The sequence below is a fragment of the Prunus mume genome, linkage group LG5, assembly GCF_029339155.1.
Source record: "Prunus mume cultivar Tortuosa linkage group LG5, ASM2933915v1, whole genome shotgun sequence".
NCBI lineage: Eukaryota > Viridiplantae > Streptophyta > Magnoliopsida > Rosales > Rosaceae > Prunus > Prunus mume.
The window spans coordinates 206,510-227,561 of record NC_142702.1 but is presented as its reverse complement, the minus strand read 5'-3'; the positions used below and the strand labels follow the sequence as shown (position 1 = coordinate 227,561).

The 21,052-nt window shown below is 37.2% G+C and overlaps 1 protein-coding gene and 1 pseudogene across 2 annotated transcripts; both read right to left on the bottom strand.

The window, feature by feature from the left end:
- Positions 1–2,260: 2,260 nt before the first annotated feature.
- Positions 2,261–8,756, bottom strand: LOC103330944 (TMV resistance protein N-like). Its single transcript, XM_089051678.1, has 8 exons — positions 8,150–8,756; positions 6,565–7,624; positions 6,152–6,424; positions 4,244–6,000; positions 4,026–4,125; positions 3,852–3,928; positions 3,268–3,272; positions 2,261–2,809 (listed from the first exon to the last, which is right to left on the bottom strand). The coding sequence occupies exons 1-8, from the start codon at positions 8,737–8,739 to the stop codon at positions 2,457–2,459; spliced, it is 4,215 nt and encodes a 1,404-aa protein (XP_088907804.1). The 5' UTR covers positions 8,740–8,756; the 3' UTR covers positions 2,261–2,456.
- Positions 8,757–8,762: 6 nt separating this feature from the next.
- Positions 8,763–14,334, bottom strand: LOC103330941 (TMV resistance protein N-like; annotated as a pseudogene). Its single transcript, XR_016126693.1, has 5 exons — positions 13,591–14,334; positions 11,643–12,233; positions 11,018–11,454; positions 10,625–10,915; positions 8,763–10,520 (listed from the first exon to the last, which is right to left on the bottom strand). The product of XR_016126693.1 is annotated as a TMV resistance protein N-like (transcript).
- Positions 14,335–21,052: the final 6,718 nt, after the last annotated feature.

The window sequence follows — 21,052 nt, the reverse complement described above, 5'->3', positions numbered from 1 at the left end:
CTGAGGTTGCACTGTTTGAAACCATTGTTCTTCATTGCCATGGTGAACCGTCCAAACCATGCACGTGGTGACTGTTTCAACCCATACAATGCTTTTCGTAGCCTGCAAACTGTTCCAGTCTGAGTAGTATTATAACCAGGAGGAATGTCCATGTACACCTCCTCCGTGAGTTCGCCATGTAGAAAAGCATTCTTTACATCAAACTGGTGTAGTGGCCAATCCAAATTAGCTGCAAGGGACAATAAGACTCTGACGGTGTTTAACTTTGCAACTGGAGCAAAGGTTTCTTCATAGTCTATACCATAGGTCTGTGTGTACCCTTTTGCCACAAGTCTTGCCTTGTATCGCTCGATAGATCCATCTGCATTGTGTTTTATAGTAAACACCCATCTACATCCGATAGTCTTTTTTCTCGTGGTATAGTCTCCAATGTCCAAGTCTGATTTTTCTCAAGAGCTTTCATCTCCTCTTTTATAGCTTGGACCCACTTAGGATCTTTCAATGCTTCAGAGACCTTGGTTGGAATATGGATAGCAGACAACTGATGCACAAAAGCCTTGAGTGGTTCAGACAGCTTCTCAGTAGATACATGATTTGCAATTGGATACTTGGATGTCTTGCTAATATCAGGTGAATAGCGATTTGGTGGCTTCCCACGATTTTGCCTGAAAGGTAATTGATATCCAATAGTTTTATCCTCTAAATGCACAAGTCTAGTAGGAGTACTTACCTCAAGGATATTCTCAGGAGATTGGTCTGTTGGTACTGTTGAGTTAGAGGGGGGGTCTTCATCTTGTTGTTCTGTATTGTCTGTAGGTGTGAGACTCGGATCAGAAATATCTTCGTATGGATCAGGTGGGTCAGGTAATTGATCGTTATGAATGGGCGATTGGTCGCTTTTCGGCAGAGAGTAATCTTGTGCTCCAGACTCGGGATGATCAATTATTTCTGTACATAGGAGAATTTCTTCGTTTTCCAAGTTGCTCAAATTCTGCTCTTCATTTCGTATCTCCCCCTGAAGCGTAGAATTGGATGATGGGTCATGGAAGAACAGCTCAGATTCTAGAAAGGTCACATCCAAAGTGACATAGGTACGTCGGGTAGGAGGGTGATAACAACGGTAGCCTTTCTGATGAGTGGCATAACCCACAAAAACACAACGAAGCGCACATGGATCAAGTTTGCTACGTTGATTTTTGTGGAGATGAACGAAAGCCACACATCCAAAGATTCGGGGTGTGAGTACCAAAACAGAGGGCAGAGGTCTGTGTTGCGCAAGCACCTGTAAGGGAGTTTTAAAAGTCAATACACCAGAAGGCATGCGGTTGATTAGGTGAACTGCAGTGACAATAGCATCATCCCAGTGATGGCGAGGAACATGAGCGCCAATCAGAAGTGCTCGGGCGGTTTCAAGAAGATGTCGATTCTTTCGTTCAGCAACACCATTTTGTTGCGGTGTCTGAGGACAAGTCGTCTCATGGATAATTCCATGTTGTTGGAAGTAAGTCTGAAAGTCATGATTGACAAATTCTCCACCATTGTCGGAGCGAAGAATCTGGATTTGAGCATTAAACTGAGTTTTCATCTGTTTGTGGAATGATTGAAAACGGGAAAACACTTCGTTTTTATTCTTCAGCAAATAAAGCCATGTCATCCGTGTACAATCATCTATGAATGTGACAAACCATCTAACACCAGAGGGAGCAGTGATAGGTGAAGGTCCCCAGACATCAGAGTGAATTAACGTAAATGGAGTAGTACACTTGTTCGTACTCAACGGGTAGGGCACACGGTGACTCTTAGCCAAAATACAAGTATCACATGTGAAGTCGGAGTCCTTGAAACCTGAGAATAAATCTGGTATAAGATGCTTCATATAACTAAAAGACGGATGTCCCAATCGACGGTGCCACAACCAAATTTGCTTTTGTTTGCTATCAAAGGGATGCGTCACACTGTTAGCTATGCCAGGACTGAAGTCATCGACATAATATAGCCCCCCTCTCTTAGTACCACGACCAAGAATCTCCTTAGTGTGAATATCCTGAAGCAAACAAAAACTCGGGTAAATGAGTACACAACAATTCAATTGTTCAGTAAGCTGACTAACGGACAACAATTTAGTAGATAAAGATGGAACAAGTAAAGTATTAGATAGTGTGAGAGAGGATGAGAGTGCAACAGTGCCAGCCATCACAGGATAAGTAACGCCATTGGCATTTGCAATACAGGTTCGTCGAGGTTGTGTAGTATTCATAAAATCATCAGGATCAAACGTCATATGATCAGTTGCACCGGAATCAATTATCCAACTCCTGGAATCAATCTTATCGGAAGTATGGAATCCATAACCAGTACCATTACTGGTCGTATTGCATTGTCCTCGATCTTTAAGAGTAGCCCACCAATCGGGGTAGCCATGCAATTTAAAACAAGTCTCACGAGTGTGTCTCGGATCACCACAATATGCGCAATCTAGTCCATGTGTCGGTGTCGTTAGTCGAGAAGTCATAATCTGTGCAGCGGAAGATGCATAGGATATAGGTAGAGTAGGAATTCGGATCGGGATCTGAGCCTGAGTCGGGGCTAGAGTCGAAGTCGAAATCGGGATCGAGGTCTGAATCATAGACAAATTCGGGGTTGTGGTCATCATCGGAGTTGGGGTCGAGATCGTCTTCGGAGTCGGGGTCGGGGTCGTCGTCGTCATAGTCGAGGTCGGGGTTGGGGTCGTCAAAATAGGATCCTGATTCAGGATCAAATTCGGGGCCAAAGTCTGCATCTGTAGGAGCTGAGCCATTTGGGCACTCAACTCAGGTATGGTTGGTTGAAAAGGAGAAAAGGAGTCGGCGGTGCTACCTCCATGAGGGTTGAAAAAATCATCAACCCCCATAGCGGCAGCGGGGGTTTGAAACTAGAGTCAGCAATTCCAAGATCGCCGCTCTGATACCATGCTAAAATATGAAAACTATAAGAGAATATTTGTTTGTGGGAATTTTCTATGTATTCTTCTCCTTGTAGGAGGTCATATTTATAATACAACAAAACCTGAATGGGCAAGTAAATAATAAATTCCTAAATCTATTTACAGTAGGAAATCAGGAATTAAAGTAAATCAATTACAAATAAAATAGGAATCCTTGGTGTGTAAGGAAAGTAAGTCAATATCCACAAGTCACGCCAACAGTTATAATTCCTGGCCTTTTTTTCCTAGTTTCTAAAGCCAAATTCTTTTTGGGTAAATGGAGTCATTGGAGATGTTAGCTCTACCAGGGCTGTTCAAACAACAACTGGTATTCAAATAACCAAAATCCATTTGCAATCTAGACAGGAGTTCGAAAACTACACAATATGGATGATACTATCGCTGCCCATCAAACTTTTCATCTTGCAGTTTCAATTGTTCCAAATCCCATTTCGTGTCTTTTGCAGGATTATCAAAAATCCTGCAGTTGAGTTGCTGCAACTTCACATTATTTAGACATGCTGGGATTCTTGTACCTTGCCAATACCAACAACATCACTAGTATAATGAGACATAATCTTTCAACAGAAATATGTTGGACATATTTGGATGCCTGTTTACAATTAATGTCTGATTTTCAATAAACCTTGATTGGAAATTATGAAATAGATAAATCTGTTACATTTTGCCCCCAACATACATCAATTCCAGTGAATGAGATAGAAGAATCATAGACAAAATATGTGTGGAATGAAAGCATTAGATAAATCCGGCTTTGTTCATCCGCAGATAAATGCTGGATGCATCAATTGAGAAGAACGATATTGCCTTATGCAACTTAAAATGGAATCTCAGAAATTGCTAGCGCCTCAACACACCTCTTGATTACTAGACCATTGCCGGAAATTTGGTTCGTTTTGACATCTGAACCCGGGGCTCACATAAACCACTTTGGAACTTCATTGCCTGAAAATTTAATGTCGAATATAGAGCGCTAAGAAAAAGAATTTAACCCAAAAAAAAAAGAAAAAAAAACTCACACCCTGAAAACAACAACATATACCCCAGAGATGCTTGTATAGCATGCGTTGTTCAAGATGGCCAAGACTCTCTGTCTCTGCTTCTCCTTTCCTTCGAGTTGTAATCTTTTTTCCATTGCTCCCCTGTTAATGAAAGTTCTTATTGACCCAAAAAAAAAAAAAAAAAAAAACCCAGAGATGCACAGCAAAATATTGCTAAATTTGAATTGAACACAAAACGCAGATATATGACTAGATATACTTTGGCTCCACTTTAGGATAAATGTGCCTCCTCTTTTGGTGATCCGCTGGTCCTGTAAACAAGGTAAGCCCTTGAGCTTCATGATCACCAATGTCGACAACGTTAGCACGATGATCATCGTCAAGTGCCATGTAATCTGATTGGCGAGGCCTCTTGCCAAGACTAGTCTTTGATGCTAAAGACAAGGAAAGCAATTCGCAGTCTTGGTGTTGATCATGATCAACAACAACAGTCTCAATGACAACCTGGTGGCCTAATAGGTGGACCCCGCAGGGAATTTTAACGGGTGTGGGCACTTCGACAAAGAAGTCAAATATAACTTGACATGTATTACCCTGCTTCGTCAGGGGTTCTTCAAACTCGTACTCGTACCTATCCAAATTCAATAATGGAATAGACCTGAGGTGCACATGACCCATAAATCCAAAAGATAACGCATTGACGAGTTTTCCATCGAGAAGAATATAAACAGAACAACCAGTAACAACATACAGAAATAGAACCAATCTTAACGTCTCCCATTTTAAATTTGGAGGAATTTCAAAACTAACTGCACATCCAGCATCGTATTCGCATCTCTTTGTTCCAATACCTGAACTCAAATATTGTCTAACTATTGTTGCATCTTTACGACAGCTGAACCACTTTGGAACTTCACCGCCTGAAAGATTGATGCTAAATTCAGAATGCGGATGGGAAACAGAAACCTGATTCAGAAAAATATTTTCTGTGATGTCGTAGCTGCGTAGTCTAACACAATTGTTCAAATCCAGATCCATATTGTTATGCACCGGCGAGAATTCTGGAATTTTCTCCAATGATGTGCAGTTATCCAACAATACCCAAGACATTTTTGGAATTTTTTCCAATGATGTGCAGTTATCCAGCGATACGGATCCTACTCCTGGTGGAAACACTTGTTCTGGAATTTCCAGAAGACTCTTGCAATCACGCAAGTCAAGATGCTGCAAGTTGACCAATTTGCTAAACCATCTCGGAAGGATGACAAAATCGTTTCCCGATAGATTAAGATCTGTTAATGTGGACCAGCAATCAAGGGGCAGGAGGAAATCACTTTTTGATAGGTTGGGAAGCAGCGGTAATTCGGAGTTGCTGGATGAAACTTGAGAGTTCACTTTTTGATAGGTAAGGTTCTCACAATAATCAGCTCTAAAGTGAGAAAGCCCAGTAAGATATGCAATTGATGAAGGCAATTCTCTTATGCCACTTCCTGATATGTCCAAACTCCATAGTGATTCCATCTTCACCTCTATTTCTGGGAAACTCTCAAGCCTTTTGCAATCACTAAGATCAAGTGCTAAAAGAGATTTCAATCTAAGTCTTGTTGCAAACCTTGTAAGATTGAAGCATCCACGAAGTTCTAATACTTGAAGCCCAGTAAGAGATGTAATTGATGCAGGCAATTCTCTTATACCACTTCCTGATATGATCAAAGTATATAGTGATTCCATCTTCTCCTCTATTTCTGGGAAACTCTCAAGCCTTTTGCAATCACTAAGATTAAGTGCTAAAAGAGATTTCAATCTAAGTCTTGTTGCAAACCTCGTAAGCTTAACGCATCTACTAAGATTCAATACAACAAGTTTATCAAGGAGTCCAATAGAACCATCGACCTCAACCAAACGTGTGCACTCGCGTAGATTCAAGTACTCTATGTTTGGGATTCCGGATAGGTCTGGGATTTTTTCTAAGAATTGACAACCCCTCAAATCCATAGATGTCAGGTTTGGCAAATGCTATGAGAGAAGAACACAAAAACAGGAAATAATTAATCACACGCTTCAAAAGACAAAAACTTAGAAAACAATTTTTTATTTTTTTCCTTCTGAAATTAACAACTGTATTTCAAATTATATATAATGGATGAAAATAATTTCAAATGCATACCTTAAATCCATCCAATTGTCTGATATGACTGCGAGGGATATTGAACTCAACAAGACGTTTTCCTTGAAAATTGGGTGGCAAAGATTGTAACTGACATCTATCCCAATCAATCAATCTTAACGCGTTGGGCAGATCGTTAATGTCCCCACATAGAGATGCATTATGGTTTATGAAAATTTGAAGATTCACCATATTATGGAAGCATTCTGGATTCAAGGTTATCTCTGCTGGTTTTGGAAGCTTCACAATGATGCCTTTAATATTTCTTGTTCCCTAAGATAGAAAAGCATTAAGATTAAAAAAACGGAGTCATTTTACAAACCAAAATGCAAGCACATTTTGTTAAGAAAATTAAGGTAACATAAGGGATTCTTTCATGTCAAATTGAATATAATAAGACATGTGATACTTACAGTAGTTCCCATTAGAACTTGTATGACATCCTCATAAAACCACAATCTACTACGCTGGCCAGGATCATAAGGGGATTCTTTGTGAACTATATCCTTGCCCAGGTTTGCTAGCAAGTCGTGCATTAAAATCTTGTTACATTCAATAGTTATCAATGCCTTATCAACGAATTCTTCAATGTATTTTTGGGGTACTATTTGTTGCACATAGTTCTTATATTCACCCTTGAAGAAACATGCAATGTCGAGAAAATATGCTTTTGCGGGATCTTCCAAGGCATCATAACTTTTTTGAAGTATTCTTTCAATATGTGTATAAGGTTCTCCTTCGTAACTATCTAATATAACTTGCCAACGTGGTATATCTATACCACAAAGATGAGAACCTAAAATTGTTAGAGCTAGTGGAAGGCCATCAGCAAAAGCTATTGCACATCGTGCGAGTCCCAAATAATCTTGTCGAGGTTCACTTCTTCGGAATGCATGCCAACTGAAGAGCTCAAGAGCTTGGTTGTAGTCTAACTTCTTCACCTCGTATATCAACTCAATTTCACGATTGTTTAGCAATCTCCTATTTTTTGTAGTAATGATTACTCTACTACCCTCACCAAACCAATCATCTCCAGCCAATTTTTCTAACTGCTCCAATTGGTCCACATCGTCAAGAATTAATAGAATCTTTTTATGCCTCAATAGTTTGTGGATAATAGAGATACCTTTATCAGCACTAGCAATTTCCAACTTTTTACCACCAAGAATCTCTTGAAGAAGAGTCTTCTGTAGTTGGACTAAGCTTCCTTCTCTAACATTTTCCAAGAAACAACTACCTCCAAACTTACGAGAAACTGCATTAAAAATAGCTTTTGCAATTGTTGTCTTGCCTATTCCAGATGTCCCCCATATCCCAACCATGCGACGACCATTCCCACCAACATCCAAAAGCATTTCCACATCTTGTACATGAGACTGAATTCCAACTGGGTACTTGGCCACATACAAATATGTGGGAGGTAATTTGCTGAAGATTCCATCAACGATGTTGTTGATAAATGTAGCTTCATACCTGCTTGTTTAACCAAATTAGACACATGCAATGAATCAGATTTAAACATCCAACCATGCAGATGTAGCTTCATACTGAAGTACGTATCATTTATGCTTGTATGCCTTTTGAAGAGATTAATATAAAAGTACCCAAGAAAATAAATTTTCTTACAGCTATCGAAAATACAAAAGGACCCAAGAAAATAAATCTTGTCCCTACAATTGTATATTTTTACAAAAGAATACTTTTCTTTAATGAGTAACACTTAAATGTAACCAAAGTAAAAAAGAAAAGGAAATTAACTTAACTTGAAAAAGATAGATAACCCTGAAATATAGAATCAAGACACAAAATTAAACATAATGCCCTACCGCTATCAAAAATATAAAAATACAAAAAAAATTAAAATAAAGTTATTCTCCCTACAATTTAATATTTTTACAAAAGGATACTTTTCTTTAATAATGAGTAACAATTAAATGTGTAACTAGAGAAAGAAGAGAGAAAAAAAAAAACTTGAAAATGATTAAGATAGAAACATACGCTCCCTCCTCGAAATGCCATCCAGACAAATTTGCTGCTTCCGTAAGAGCTTTCCTCCATCCTTGAATTTGCTTGTCATCCTTGAATTCGCTTCGAATAAGGCCTTTAAATGCATCTCCAAAACTATTTGTTTGCTTTCGTACATCCGACGGATCCACCTTGTAAAAAATGGGCAAAACTACTTGTTGCTTTGATTGTTTACATTGAAGGATCTTGACAAGTTCATCCAAGCACCACCTTGAAGATGCATAGTTTTCCGAGAATACAATGACAGAAATTCTTGATTCTTCAATTGCTTTGACAAGGGCTGGCGATATTTCTTCTCCTCTCCGAAGCTCATCATCATCAATGAAGGTGTGGATCCCTTTACCAACCAGAGCATTGCGCAAATGATCTGTAAAATTGGTGCGTGTATCCGCTCCTCTAAAACTCAGAAAGACATCATATGGAGAAGAAGAAGGAGAAGAAGAGTCTGGTTGAGTTGTCATAGGGGGCAGATTTGAAGGAAGTTGAGGTTCCACCCCAAAATCAGTTGGCAATGGGGGAGTAACCCAACTCCCCATAAACCTGAATAAGGATTTGAAGAACATTGAAGAATTGAAGAAGAAGCAGAGAGAATCTAATCTGATTTTGTATTGATTTTCTTTCTTAATAAAACGATACAGTAAGAACTAATTAAGCTTATATACATGACAAATAGCTTAAGGCTTCAACAAACTCAACAAACTCACGTGCTCTCCATCAAGATCAACTAAAGAGAAGCTCAAAGAATTGGGTATGGCAGTGGCGCTCTGGTTAGTTAGATTTATGAGGGCTTGACGAAGCAGTTTCCTACCACCTTTCATGTGGGGGAGCTTTCATTTCAACTTCAAGTCATCAAACGCTAGATTTTGTTTTTCATACTGACGAGCTCTTTAATTTGGTGCAGCATCTATAGGTGAAAGGCACTACCTTTCTTTACCTTTTCTTTGCTGAATAAATTGCTTTAAGATAGTGCACATCACATGGCCAGTATAGATAAATAGCAGATATGGGCCGACATTGCTTTAAGATAGTGCACATGGTCAAACGGTGATATTATTATTTCTTTTTCTTTTTTCTTTGATGCGCTTTCTTTCAAATAAAAAATTGAAAGAATACTGAAACAAGTTTTATGGTTTGTTTTTTCTTAAACTGGTCTAATATCATTGTCTACTGCCATCGCATCAGGTAACAACAACTGCGTTGGCCCATGATCAACAACATCAGTCTCACTGATATCAGCAACCTGGTGGCCTAGTAGGTGGACCCCGCAGGGAATTTTAACATGTGTGGGCACGTTGCCAGACAAGTGAAATATAACATGACCTTCCAATAATCCCTCATGGCTCTCAAGCATTCCAATATCTATCGCATTGACGAGTTTTCCATTGAGAAGAATCCTGGCATGAGCCATACTAACAACACATAGAACCAATCTTAACATCTCCCATTTTAAATTTGGAGGAATTTCAAAACTAACTTCACATTCAGGAATACCCCAACCCAAAAATTGTCTAACTATTGTTGCATCTTTACAACAGCTGAACCACGTTGGAACTTCATCGCCTGGGAGACTAATGTCAAAACTAGAATGCGGAGAAGAAACAGAAACGTGATTCAGAAAAATATTTTCTGTGATGTCGTAGCCGCGTAGTCTAACGCAATTGGTCAAACTCGCAGACCAACTGTCATCCACCGGTGGGAATTCTGGAATTTTCTCCAATGATGTGCAGTTATCCAGTAATACCAAAGTTACTCTTGGTGGAAGCACTTGTTCTGGAATTTCCAGAAGATTCTTGCAATCACTCAAGTAAAGCCACCGCAAGTCGACAAATGTGCTAAAGCATCTCGGAAGACTGACAAAATTGATTCCCGATAGATCAAGTTCTCTTAATGTGGAGTTGCTGGATGAAACTTGAGAGTTCACTGTAAGGTTCTTACAATAGTCAGCGCTAAAGTGATAAAGCCTAGTAAGATATGCAATTGATGAAGGTAATTCTCTTACGCCACTTCTTGATATGTCCAAAGTCTCTAGAGATTCCATCTTGACTTCTATTTCTGGGAAACTCTCAAGTCTTGTGCAATCCCTAAGATCAAGTGCTTCAAGAGATTTCAATCTAAGTCTTGTTGCAAACCTTGTAAGATTGAAGCATCCACCAAGATCCAATTCAACAAGTTTATCAAGGAGTCCAACAGAATCATCAACCTCAACCAAACTTGTACAGTCACTAAGATTCAAGTCCCTTATGTTTGGGATTCCGGATAAGTCAGGAATCTTTTTTAAGAATTGACAACCACTTAAATTCATTGATGTCAGGTCTAACATAGTTTGTGACACAAAAACATAAAATAGGAAATTATCAAATCACACCCTTATGAAAACAACTTGAGACTTTTTTTTTCCCTGAAAATAAGAACTCTATTTGAAATAATAATAAATAAGTAATTAATTTAAATTGTTACCTTCAATTTCTCCAATCGTCTGATACTACAGCCAGGCATATTGAACACAGCAAGACGCAGTGGATGAAACTCGGATGGCAAAGATTGTAACTGACAACTAGGCCAATCAATAAATCTTAACGCGTTGGGCAGATAGTTAATGTCCATATTACGGAAGCATAGAGATGCATTATGGTTTATGAAAATTTGAAGATTCACCATATTACGGAAGCATTTTGGATTCAAAGTTATCTTAGCTGGTTTTGGAAGCTTCACCATAATGCCTATAATCTTTCTTGTTCCCTAAGATGGAAAAGCATTAATTAGGAAACAAACTCATTGCGCAAACCAAAATGCCTATAATCTTTCTTGTTCCCTAAGATGGAAAAGCATTAATTAGGAAACAAACTCATTGCGCAAACCAAAATGCAAGCACATTTTGATTTTGTTAAGAAAATTGTATAGGTTACATAAGGTATTCTTTCTTGTCAAATTGAATATAATAACATATGTGATACTTACTGAACTTTCCGTTAGAACTTGTTCAACATATCCTTGTAAAACCACAATCTACTACGCTTGCCGGGATCATTGGAGGATTCTTCGTGAACTATATCCTTGCCTAGTTTTTCTAGTAAGTCATGCATTTGAATCCTACCATAGTCAATATTTATCATTGCCTTCTCAATGAGTACTTCAATACAATCTCGGGAGACGTTGTTCTTAGAATTGCTTACTATTTGTAGAACATAGTCCTTCTTTTCACCTTTGAAGAAACATGCGATGTCTAGAAAAACTTGTTGCATGAAATTTTCAAAGGCATCATAACTTATTTGAAGTGTTTTTCAAATACCTGTATATGGTTCTCCTTCATAACTATCTAATATATTTTGCCAACAATCTTTGTCTTCATAACGAAGATGAGAACCTAAAAGTGTTAGAGCTAGTGGAATGCTTTGAGCATACTCTACTGCACGTTGTGCGAGTCCCAAATAATCCTTTGGAGGTTTTTTGGTTTCGAAGGCATTCAAACTGAAAAGCTCACGAGCTCGGTTGCCATATAACTTTGGACCTCGTATATCGAATTAACTCCATGACGTTTTAGCAATCCTCTATCTTGTGTAGTTATGATGATTCTACTACCCTCACCAAACCAACCAACACCAGCCAAATTGTCTAATTGCTTCAATTGATTCACATCATCAAGAATTAAGAGAATTTTTTTATGGCTCAACCGTTCTTTTATGACACCAATTCCTTCATCAACACTACGAATTTTCCATTCTCCGCCAAGAATTTTATGGAGAAGAGCCTCCCCTGTAGCTTGATTAAGTCTCCATCTGACATTGAATTTTCTCTAACATTTGACAAGAAACAACTTCCTTCAAATTTATGTGCAATTGCATTCCATATAGCTTTTGCAATTGTTGTCTTGCCTATTCGAGATGTCCCCCATATCCCAACCATGTGACGACCATTCCCACCAACATCTAAAAGCTTTTTCACATCTTGTACATGAGAGTGAATTCCAACTGGGTGCTTGGCCACATTCCAATATGTGCGTCTCAGTAGTTGGCTTAAGATTCTATCAACAATGTTGTTGATAAATGTAGCTTCATAACTGCCAATTTAACCAAATTAGACACATTTAATGAATCAGATTTAAACATCCTGAAGTCCGTAATAGTTCTTCTGACCAAAAAAGAAAAAAAAGATGCAATAGTTGTTTAATCACAAACCTAATGTATGCCTTTTGAACAGATTAATATATATGGATTTTGAACTTTCTCCTTACAGCTATCGAAAATACAAAAGTACCCAAGAAAATAAATCTTCTCACTACAGTTGTATATTTTTATAAAAGAATACTTTTCTTTAATAAAACCAAAGTAAAAAATTTAAATTTTATAAAAAAAAAAAAAAAGGGAAACTAAGTTAACTTAAAAAAGATAGATAACCTGAAATATGGAATCAAGACGTCGAAAATATATTTTAATAAGCATACAAATACACTAATAATATATCATTTAAAAAAATATAGCTCAACTTCCTGCTATTCGGTTTCACGTTTTTTTTGTCAAGACGAAATTATCATATAATACTTAGCAAGCAACACAAGATCCTACAAAGCAATCTAAAGAAAACATTAAAAAGTAGTTATCATCGGTTTTCAAAGTCGATATGCAAAATGATTTCTTAAAGAGAAATTATTTGTTAGCTAACTGAGTTGACTATGGCTTACCTTGTTCTACTTCAAATGATGAAGTTTTATGATGGCTCGTTTGGGAGTGATTCTGGACAGGTCAATAATCACTTTTATGAAGAAGTACATGGGAAGTGTTTCTCTCCAAAATTACTTAAAATTACTAAAAATGATTATATAAAAAGCACATAGAAGGTGTACCCAATAAGTGACAGAATAACTCCCAAACGAATTTGGTAGATTTTCGTCATCATTGGCATAAGAGTTGGATTAACAAAATCGTATAACACAGTACAAACATATCCTCGCTAGATCAAGTTCCAATGATCAATTGCAATTGTGTCTATAATTTTAGCCGGAAAAATTAAAAGGAAATTCCAATGCAAAAGTACTCGTAATTTTATATTTATTCAATTTCCAATATTATGAGTTACATAATTACATTACTCTATTAGATAAATTTAAGTAATATTTCTGGAAATGTTACTTTAGCTAATCATGTGGTGACTCATACAATACTCTCTATTTCCAATATTCTGCGGTTGCTTATTTCCAATCCTGTACCCACCCTCGTGTGGCAGCACACGAGACTTGATGTCTTTTTACTTTTTCTAAATTTTTTAAATTATATATTGTTAGTGTATTTTATATGCTTATTAAAATATATAAATTTGGCCTTAAAATAAGTATATAAAAAATTAAATGTGTAACAAATAGTAATGAGAAAGAAGAGAGAAAAAAATTAAACTTGAAAATGATAAAGATAGAAACATACTCTCCCTCCTTGAAATGCCATCCAGACAAATTTGCTGCTTCCGTAAGAGCTCTCCTCCATTTGAGCTCTTTCTCCTTGTCATCCTTGAATTTGGGTTCATGGTGAACAAATGCATCACCATAACTACTTCTTTGGTGTCGTACATCTGACGGATCCACCTTGTAAAAAAAGCGCAAAACTATTTGTTGCTTTGATTGTTTACATTGAAGGATCTTGACAAGTTCATCCAAGCACCACCTCGAAGATGCATAGTTTTCAGAGAATACAATGAGAGAAATTCTTGATTCTTCAATTGCTTTGACAAGGGCTGGCGATATTTCTTCTCCTCTTACAAGCTCTCCATCAATGAAGGTCCGGATTCCCTTACGGACTAAAGCCTCATGCAATGATCTATAAAATTGGTGCGTGTATCCTAGCCTCTAAAACTCAGAAAGACATCATATGGAGAAGAAGAAGAAGGAGAAGAAGAGACTGGTTGAGTGGTCATAAATAGGAGGCAGATAATTAAAAGTAAAGAGAAGCTCAAAGAATTGGGTATGGCAGTGGCGCTCTGGTTAGATTTATGAGGGCTTGACGAAGCAGTTTCCTACCACCTTCCATGTGGGGGAGCTTTCGTTTCAACTTCAAGTCATCAAACGCTGAATTTTCTTATCTTAATGACACGGTCTTTAATTACTGAAGCATATATGGTTGTAACCATAATATTAAATATATCCACCTAAGCTTGACGAAGCAGTTTCCTACCACCTTCTCACTAACACTCATTGAGCTTTTTGGCCATTTCACAAAACTCCTTGGAGTTTTTGAAATTACACAAATACCCTTCAAAATTTTAAATTATTTTCATAAAACTCATTTTTATTAATTTTTGGGTTAATTTCAATGAACTCTCACCCTCAAAGCATGTTTATCCTTGCACTCTCATTTTTAACAATCATGTACCCTAATCTTTTTTATTTTTTGCAATATGTTTTTGACCGTCAAAATTTCCCTTAATTGTCTACGTGGCACGCATGGGTATTTTCGATCAATTAGTGTCTTCTGCAAGTACTTTTGTGAAAAAAATACTATGACACATTTTTTTCCTGAAGGCACTAATTCTGCAAGTGCTTTTGTCAAAATTAACCTTTAATCTGCATTACTAAAATTGAGTCATTGTGGTTTTGTAAGTGGCACAAAAATTCAAAGAAGACCCCAAGGCAGACAAGTCTCTTCCAAGTGCATGTCCTAGGGTGGGCTGTGTGGGTTTGGATTTGGAATGTTTAAAAAAAAAAAATTCCGGAATTTAATCCCACCTTTTACTATTATTTGCAATTGATATAAACTGCTATATAAAAAATAATAATTACAAAGTTACTTTCATGTCATGTGGGTTCTGACCCATGAGAGGGTGCATGTGCTTTATTTGGACCTTCATATGTGTTTTCTGAGTTGTTTATCTCAACAACAGAAGGAACCATATTATCTCAGCAACATTAACACGGTCTTTTTCATCTTCATTTTCAAACCCCAAGTGGGAACTCACTTTTCCTAGGCTGCTTCCACCTTCAAGGGTACGAACCTTCCCTTGTCATAGACTCGTTGGGACTCTTTTCTTTTGTTTACCAGCCCTCACCATATATGTTAATATTATCAAGATTTGTGAGGTTAAAATTTTCTATATAGATGTTGTAATCTTAATGAGGTCTTCTATATATGTCTCCCTATCCCTTTTTCCCATTGACTTGAATGGTATTTTTTTTTTTATACGTCAACGCAGTTTCTGTCTTATGCTACATACCTACACTACAGTGTGAATGTGTTGAAGTAAATGGTAAGGAACCTTCAAGGAAACTTCTCTTGGACGGTGATACCTTCTTTTACCTACAAAATAGGCCAAATACAAACTAGACTGCACCTTTGCCGCACCATATGTTTGTCTAAAGCATGTTCACACGGTAGATCACCCTGTGAAGTATGTGATATAAACTAATTATAAAATGTTAAAATAAATTTGATCACAGCTTGGAGTAATTTCATACAATCAAAACCAAAAGGGCCATAAGTACCAATACCATACCAAATCAAGTAGAAATTTTAGTGCCTTCGCTACAATATAAAATTGCTAGAAGAAGAAACACATTCAAAGCAAAGGCATATCAATGTCTTTAAGCAGTGGCTAATTACTGTGTAACATGATTTAACATGTTAGAAATTGAACAGCCACAAAAATAAAAAGAAGAGGCACACTCCTAGTCTTGAAATGAAAGTCTTCTAAGTGCAAGTGAAAGCCATAATGGTAAAGGGTAAGGAAAAGAACCTTCAACGTTGTCTTTGATGGTGATACTTCCTTTCTGACGCGCAACAGCTTTCTTTCATCGGTTCATGATGATGCTTTTTTCTTTTTGACTAACATCTCTTCACAATTGTTTAGCCTTCGTTGACTGGATTCACCTCATCAAGACAAATTTCATTTGCACCTTCAAGCGTAAGGAGTCCGTAACTTCTTGTCTTTGATGGTGACACACTTTTTGCTATATGATAAATAGGTACCTTATGAAAAAGTAGATACTCAGAAAAAAAAAAAAAATATATATATATATATATGGAGGTTTCTTCATCCCATGATGGGCCGGCCCGACACGAAAACGTTAAAAGCATGAGTTTAAATGGGATGGGCCGGTACGGCACGGCCCGTTTTACACCTCTAGACTCCCATCAAGCAGAGTTCCAACGTAGTGCATTAAATTCAAATTTCCACACTCTAATGTATCTAAAATTATAAAGTTTTAATAGGAGAGAAAAAGATAGAGAAAAAAGAAAGAAATGGTATTTTGGCCTTTTTTTTATAATTTAATATGGGTATTTTCAGCATTTTAAAAGTTTCATTAAAGGGAACCAAGTGCTTCTCGTGTTTTTGTCCTGTAGCGCTCTTAAGAAGCACCTCTCAGGTGCTTCTTCCAAAACCACTCCAAGTGCTTTTGGATCTCATCCAAAGCGCTTTTGCAATTTTTGCTAAACATCATTTTTAAAAGACAAAAGCTCTTTCACCCAGTTTTCGCTGCTCCAAAAGCACTCCCAAACGAGCCCTAATTCTCTCAATTCCTCCACTTTCCTTCCTTTTGCAAGTATTCAACAAGAAATAACATTAAAATGAAAACTAGTTTTTTATACATAAGTAATAAAAACTAGTTTTTTTTATACGGAAGTAATAAAAACTAGTTGGTGTACATTTTATATGTGTTGAAAGCTTTAAATTTAGCCAGTTCAGTGTAACTCAGTTGGTTCAGCTCTTTCACTTTCACCCATGCAGGCAGAAATTTGAATTATAATTATATATTATTGTATTAAACAAACACAAATTCATAATAAATCGGACAACTTGTGTTATTGAGGTAATAAATTTATCAATTAGCTCCCCAAGTCACTAGAAAGAGGTGAAAGACCCACCACTTCTATATTCATGGCCTATATCAAATTGCAACAAATATAGTCAATAAACTTCGTATTTTTGTCCTCCTACATAAAATTGCTCACCTGGGGTTAATAACTTATTATCACTCATGCTCATATAAGAAAGAAATAATATATTAAAAAAACTAGAGAAACTAGTTTTAGTTCCATTTCACGACAAAGCTCTCTCTTTTCTCTCTCGAGCACTTTCTCCTTTCCCCTTTTACCCATCCCACCTACAGAGCAATCAATCTTTACAAACGCTAAAAAAGATAAGAACTATTTTCTCTCTCTTTTTTTGGGGAAAAAAAAATAATGGATAAAGCATAAAACTCATATGAATAATTGAAATTGTGATTTCATTTCTTTTGTGGAAAAAAGTACTTAGCATCTCAGGTAGGTGTGAAAGTTGGATTGGAAATTCTAATTTCGACTCATTTTTATTCGAAATTTTTAACTTTTAGTGAGTTCAAATCAATTCCAACATCCCAAAGTAAAGAAAATTCTAGAATTTTTTTTTTTTTGGAAAAAAAAAAGGATTAGAATTAGAATGTATCTCAAGATTACAAAAATTCTGAATTATATCAGAGTTTCAAGGTTAGACTACACATAATGAGTAATATCTATGGCCACCAGATGCACTTTGCATAAGCGAAAATAATGAAACTAATGTTATAGCCACAATATCAGAATATAATTATGTTAAATTTTAAACATGGAAACTTTAAACAGAAAACTTGATCAATCATGAGGATACCATGGCATCTAATTTCTTTGTTATGAAGAAACATGTGATTTCTTTTTATTCTAAAACATGCAGACTATGATCTGACACCACATGTAAACTGTATTGACTGCACATAACATAAGTAGAACACATGTATTTTAGTATTCCATTAGAGTTGTCAGAATATCAAGAACATACAAGATCTCTTCTCCTCAATCCGACCCCTCACACACTCATTATAGATGGGGTGAATACTTTAGTGCAGGTTACATTGATCGGGTAAGTCGTGGCACCTGTATTTATATGCATCTGTCTAAGACTCTTGCCCATCAAGAAACTCTCTAGGAAAAGAAAACCTTTGTCCATATTAAGATAGAGTCAACATAAATAAATAAATAAAAATGGCGAATTTTCAGATATATATTCTTCTCCAATATGGAGATATTTATAAGAAGGGTACAAAGATTAGTTAACCCTAAATACAATAGGAAATAATATATCAATTACAATAGTACTAAATAAATAGATAAGTAATAACCAAAAAACCTAACATAGTAAGGAACCAAAATCGTAAGTAAATAAGAACTTGCTAATACTCCCCCTCAAGTCGGCACAAAGAAGTTTCGCATGCCCAACTTGACTAGCGGGTCATAGAACACCATACTTGACATTAACCAGATCGAACCACTATAGAAAAGGCCAAAACTTTGATTTGTTCCAAGAAATACAATGTTTGTAGTAATAAAAGAGGCCCAATAAAAGGACTTTTCGGCCAAATGGGCTTTGATTCGTTCATAATTAGAAAAGTAAGTGCCCAAAGATCGAAGCCCAAGCACGGCTTTCTCCAAAAGCTTTGACTTTCCCAGAAAACGGTTGCGAAGCAACTTTTACTTGGTTAGAAGCGCTAGCACCTTGATTTGAACTCAAAGTTGATTTCGACAACTGAGGAAGAGTCAAGCAGCAAAGAGAGGGTTGGACAACCGCATTAAATGTGATTTGAATCGTGAGACTCATCAATATCAACTTGTTAAAATACAACTAATCACATGGATCAAAGTGAAAACAAAGTCCATTAGTTTTATTTGCAAAGAAGAAACTTGTACAAGGTGGTTGTATCTCTTTACCAAACATGCAATTTCAAGAACCAATGAGTCTATAAATGGAAGTAGAAATTATGGTCCAAAGAACAACCAGTCTCTCGAACAAACAACCAATTTGAACAATATTTAAATACTCTAGACTCAACACCTTTCTGAAAACTTTACAAGAATTGTAGAGAGAATTCATAGAAACTGATTTTCTTATTTCTCTTGTTAACTTGTAATTACATCATTACAATGTTTATATATCTGCACTTACAGCATAACTACTTCTTATCAGCCTAACCACATTCTAATATACTAAAAAATTAGAGTGACACGTGGATATACTCTATTAGCCCCCCGCAAGCTCATGGGAGAGAGGCTTGAGCATGAAATTGGAGCAATGATAATCGAATTGAGGTTAGCACAAACCTTGGTTAGGATGTCAGCAACTTGCTGAGAAGAGGAAACATGTTGAAGCTGGATTTCACCGTGTGTGACCTTCTCATGAACAAAGTGACAGTCAACTTCAATATGCTTAGCACAAGAATGCATATTAGGATTAGTAGATAGGGCCATAGCAGACAGATTGTCACAGTAAAGAAGAGGAGATTTGACAAGAGGAAAGGAGAGATATGTCAACAACTGCTGTAACCACACAATTTCAGCAGTAGTGGCAGCTATGACATGATATTCTGCTACGGTGGAAGATCTGGAAATAGATTGCTGTTTCTTAAAACTCCAAGAAACGAGATTGGAGCCTAAGAAAATAACATAACCAGTTGTAGAGCACTTATCATTGGGATCACCAGCCCAATCGGCATCAGTGAAAGCATGAAGATCCAGAGAACCCTTGCGCAATGTCAATCCATGATGCATGGTACCCTTAAGATACCTAAGAATTCGTTTCATAACAAGGTAATGAGTCTCAAAAGGAGAGTGCATAAATTGGCAAACCTGATTAACGGAATAGGCAATGTCAGGCCTTGTGAAAGTCAAATATTGCAAAGCACCAACTAGACTTCGATAATGAGCAAGATCAGAAAATGGGAGATTGCCATCTCCAAGAAGCTTGTGATTAGGATGAGAATGAGTGACACAAGGCCTGCATTCAGAAAGGTTGGCTTTAAACAAAACATCCTTGATGTATTTAGACTGAGTCACAGAAATACCAGAATATGTATACTGAATGTGCAGGCCAAGGAAATAATGAAGATGTTCAGGATCAGTCATATCAAACTCCTTGGATAATAAAGTGATCACAGATGTAATGACCCGGTCCTACATAAATTTTTATTTATTAATTTATTAAGATAAAAGACCATTTCACCCCTAGAATATTTTATTAGGTTTAAAGTGGACTTTTTTGACCCAAAATGAATTTGGGAATTTCAACTGTACCGTTGGGTAGAGCATGACAAGATAAATCCGTACACACATAGTGGGCTCGAATCGTAGTTGTAACGAAAAAGATACGATCAAAATACCCTCAATGGCATAACCATAATTTTTGGCGAAAAAGGTTTGATAAAAATCTGATTTTTCTCTCTATCTCTCTTTCTCTCCCCGACGGCAGCCCTATCTCTCTCTCTCTTCGAAAATCCGGCCATGGCAACGAACGGACCGGTGCCTAAGGGACCGGCTCAGCCCCACCGTCAAGACCCGGCCCTTCGCCGACATCGGCCGCCACTCCGGTAGTCCGGAAACGTGATTTTAGGCCGATTTCAGCTCGAAACTTCGCCGGCTCCAATCTCTCTCCTCCGGCCGCCATTTTTGGTGATCAAGGTATGGAAATAAATCCCTTCTTCATGATCTAGCCGATGGTTGGGTAGGATTTCATCAATTTTGAGTCTATGTAGTTTGATTTTCAATTTGGATTTCAGCCGGTTTTAGGATCGTGATTTCAGCCACTTCCAATCACTTTTACGGGTAGGCACAAGAACAAAAGTGACTCCAAATCGGGTGTTACACCTAGGGTAGGAGTTTTGAGCCGTGAGTTTGAGTTTTTCCAGCGAAGTGTAATAGCTTTGGACACCCACGCGCTGTCGGCGCGTGTGGCAGCACGTGGGCATTGTGCCCGATGTGATCTCCTGATCTTCACGAGCTCGTAGGTACTTTCGGAATCCAATTTGGTTGACGTTTGAACCCCGAACGGATTTTGCCTATTGTGCATTATCCGGGTTCGATAGGTTTGAACTGTTGGATCATTTTGAATTTAATA

Coding starts and splice junctions, on each gene's coding strand:
- LOC103330944 (XM_089051678.1), bottom strand. CDS start 8,739: ATGTTCTTCAAATCCTTATTCAGGTTTATGGGGAGTTGGGTTACTCCC. Junction 6,001..6,151: donor GACAATTGGATGGATTTAAG/GTATGCATTTGA, acceptor CTTCTCTCATAG/CATTTGCCAAACCTGACATC. Junction 3,929..4,025: donor GCTATACAAGCATCTCTGGG/GTATATGTTGTT, acceptor TTAAATTTTCAG/GCAATGAAGTTCCAAAGTGG.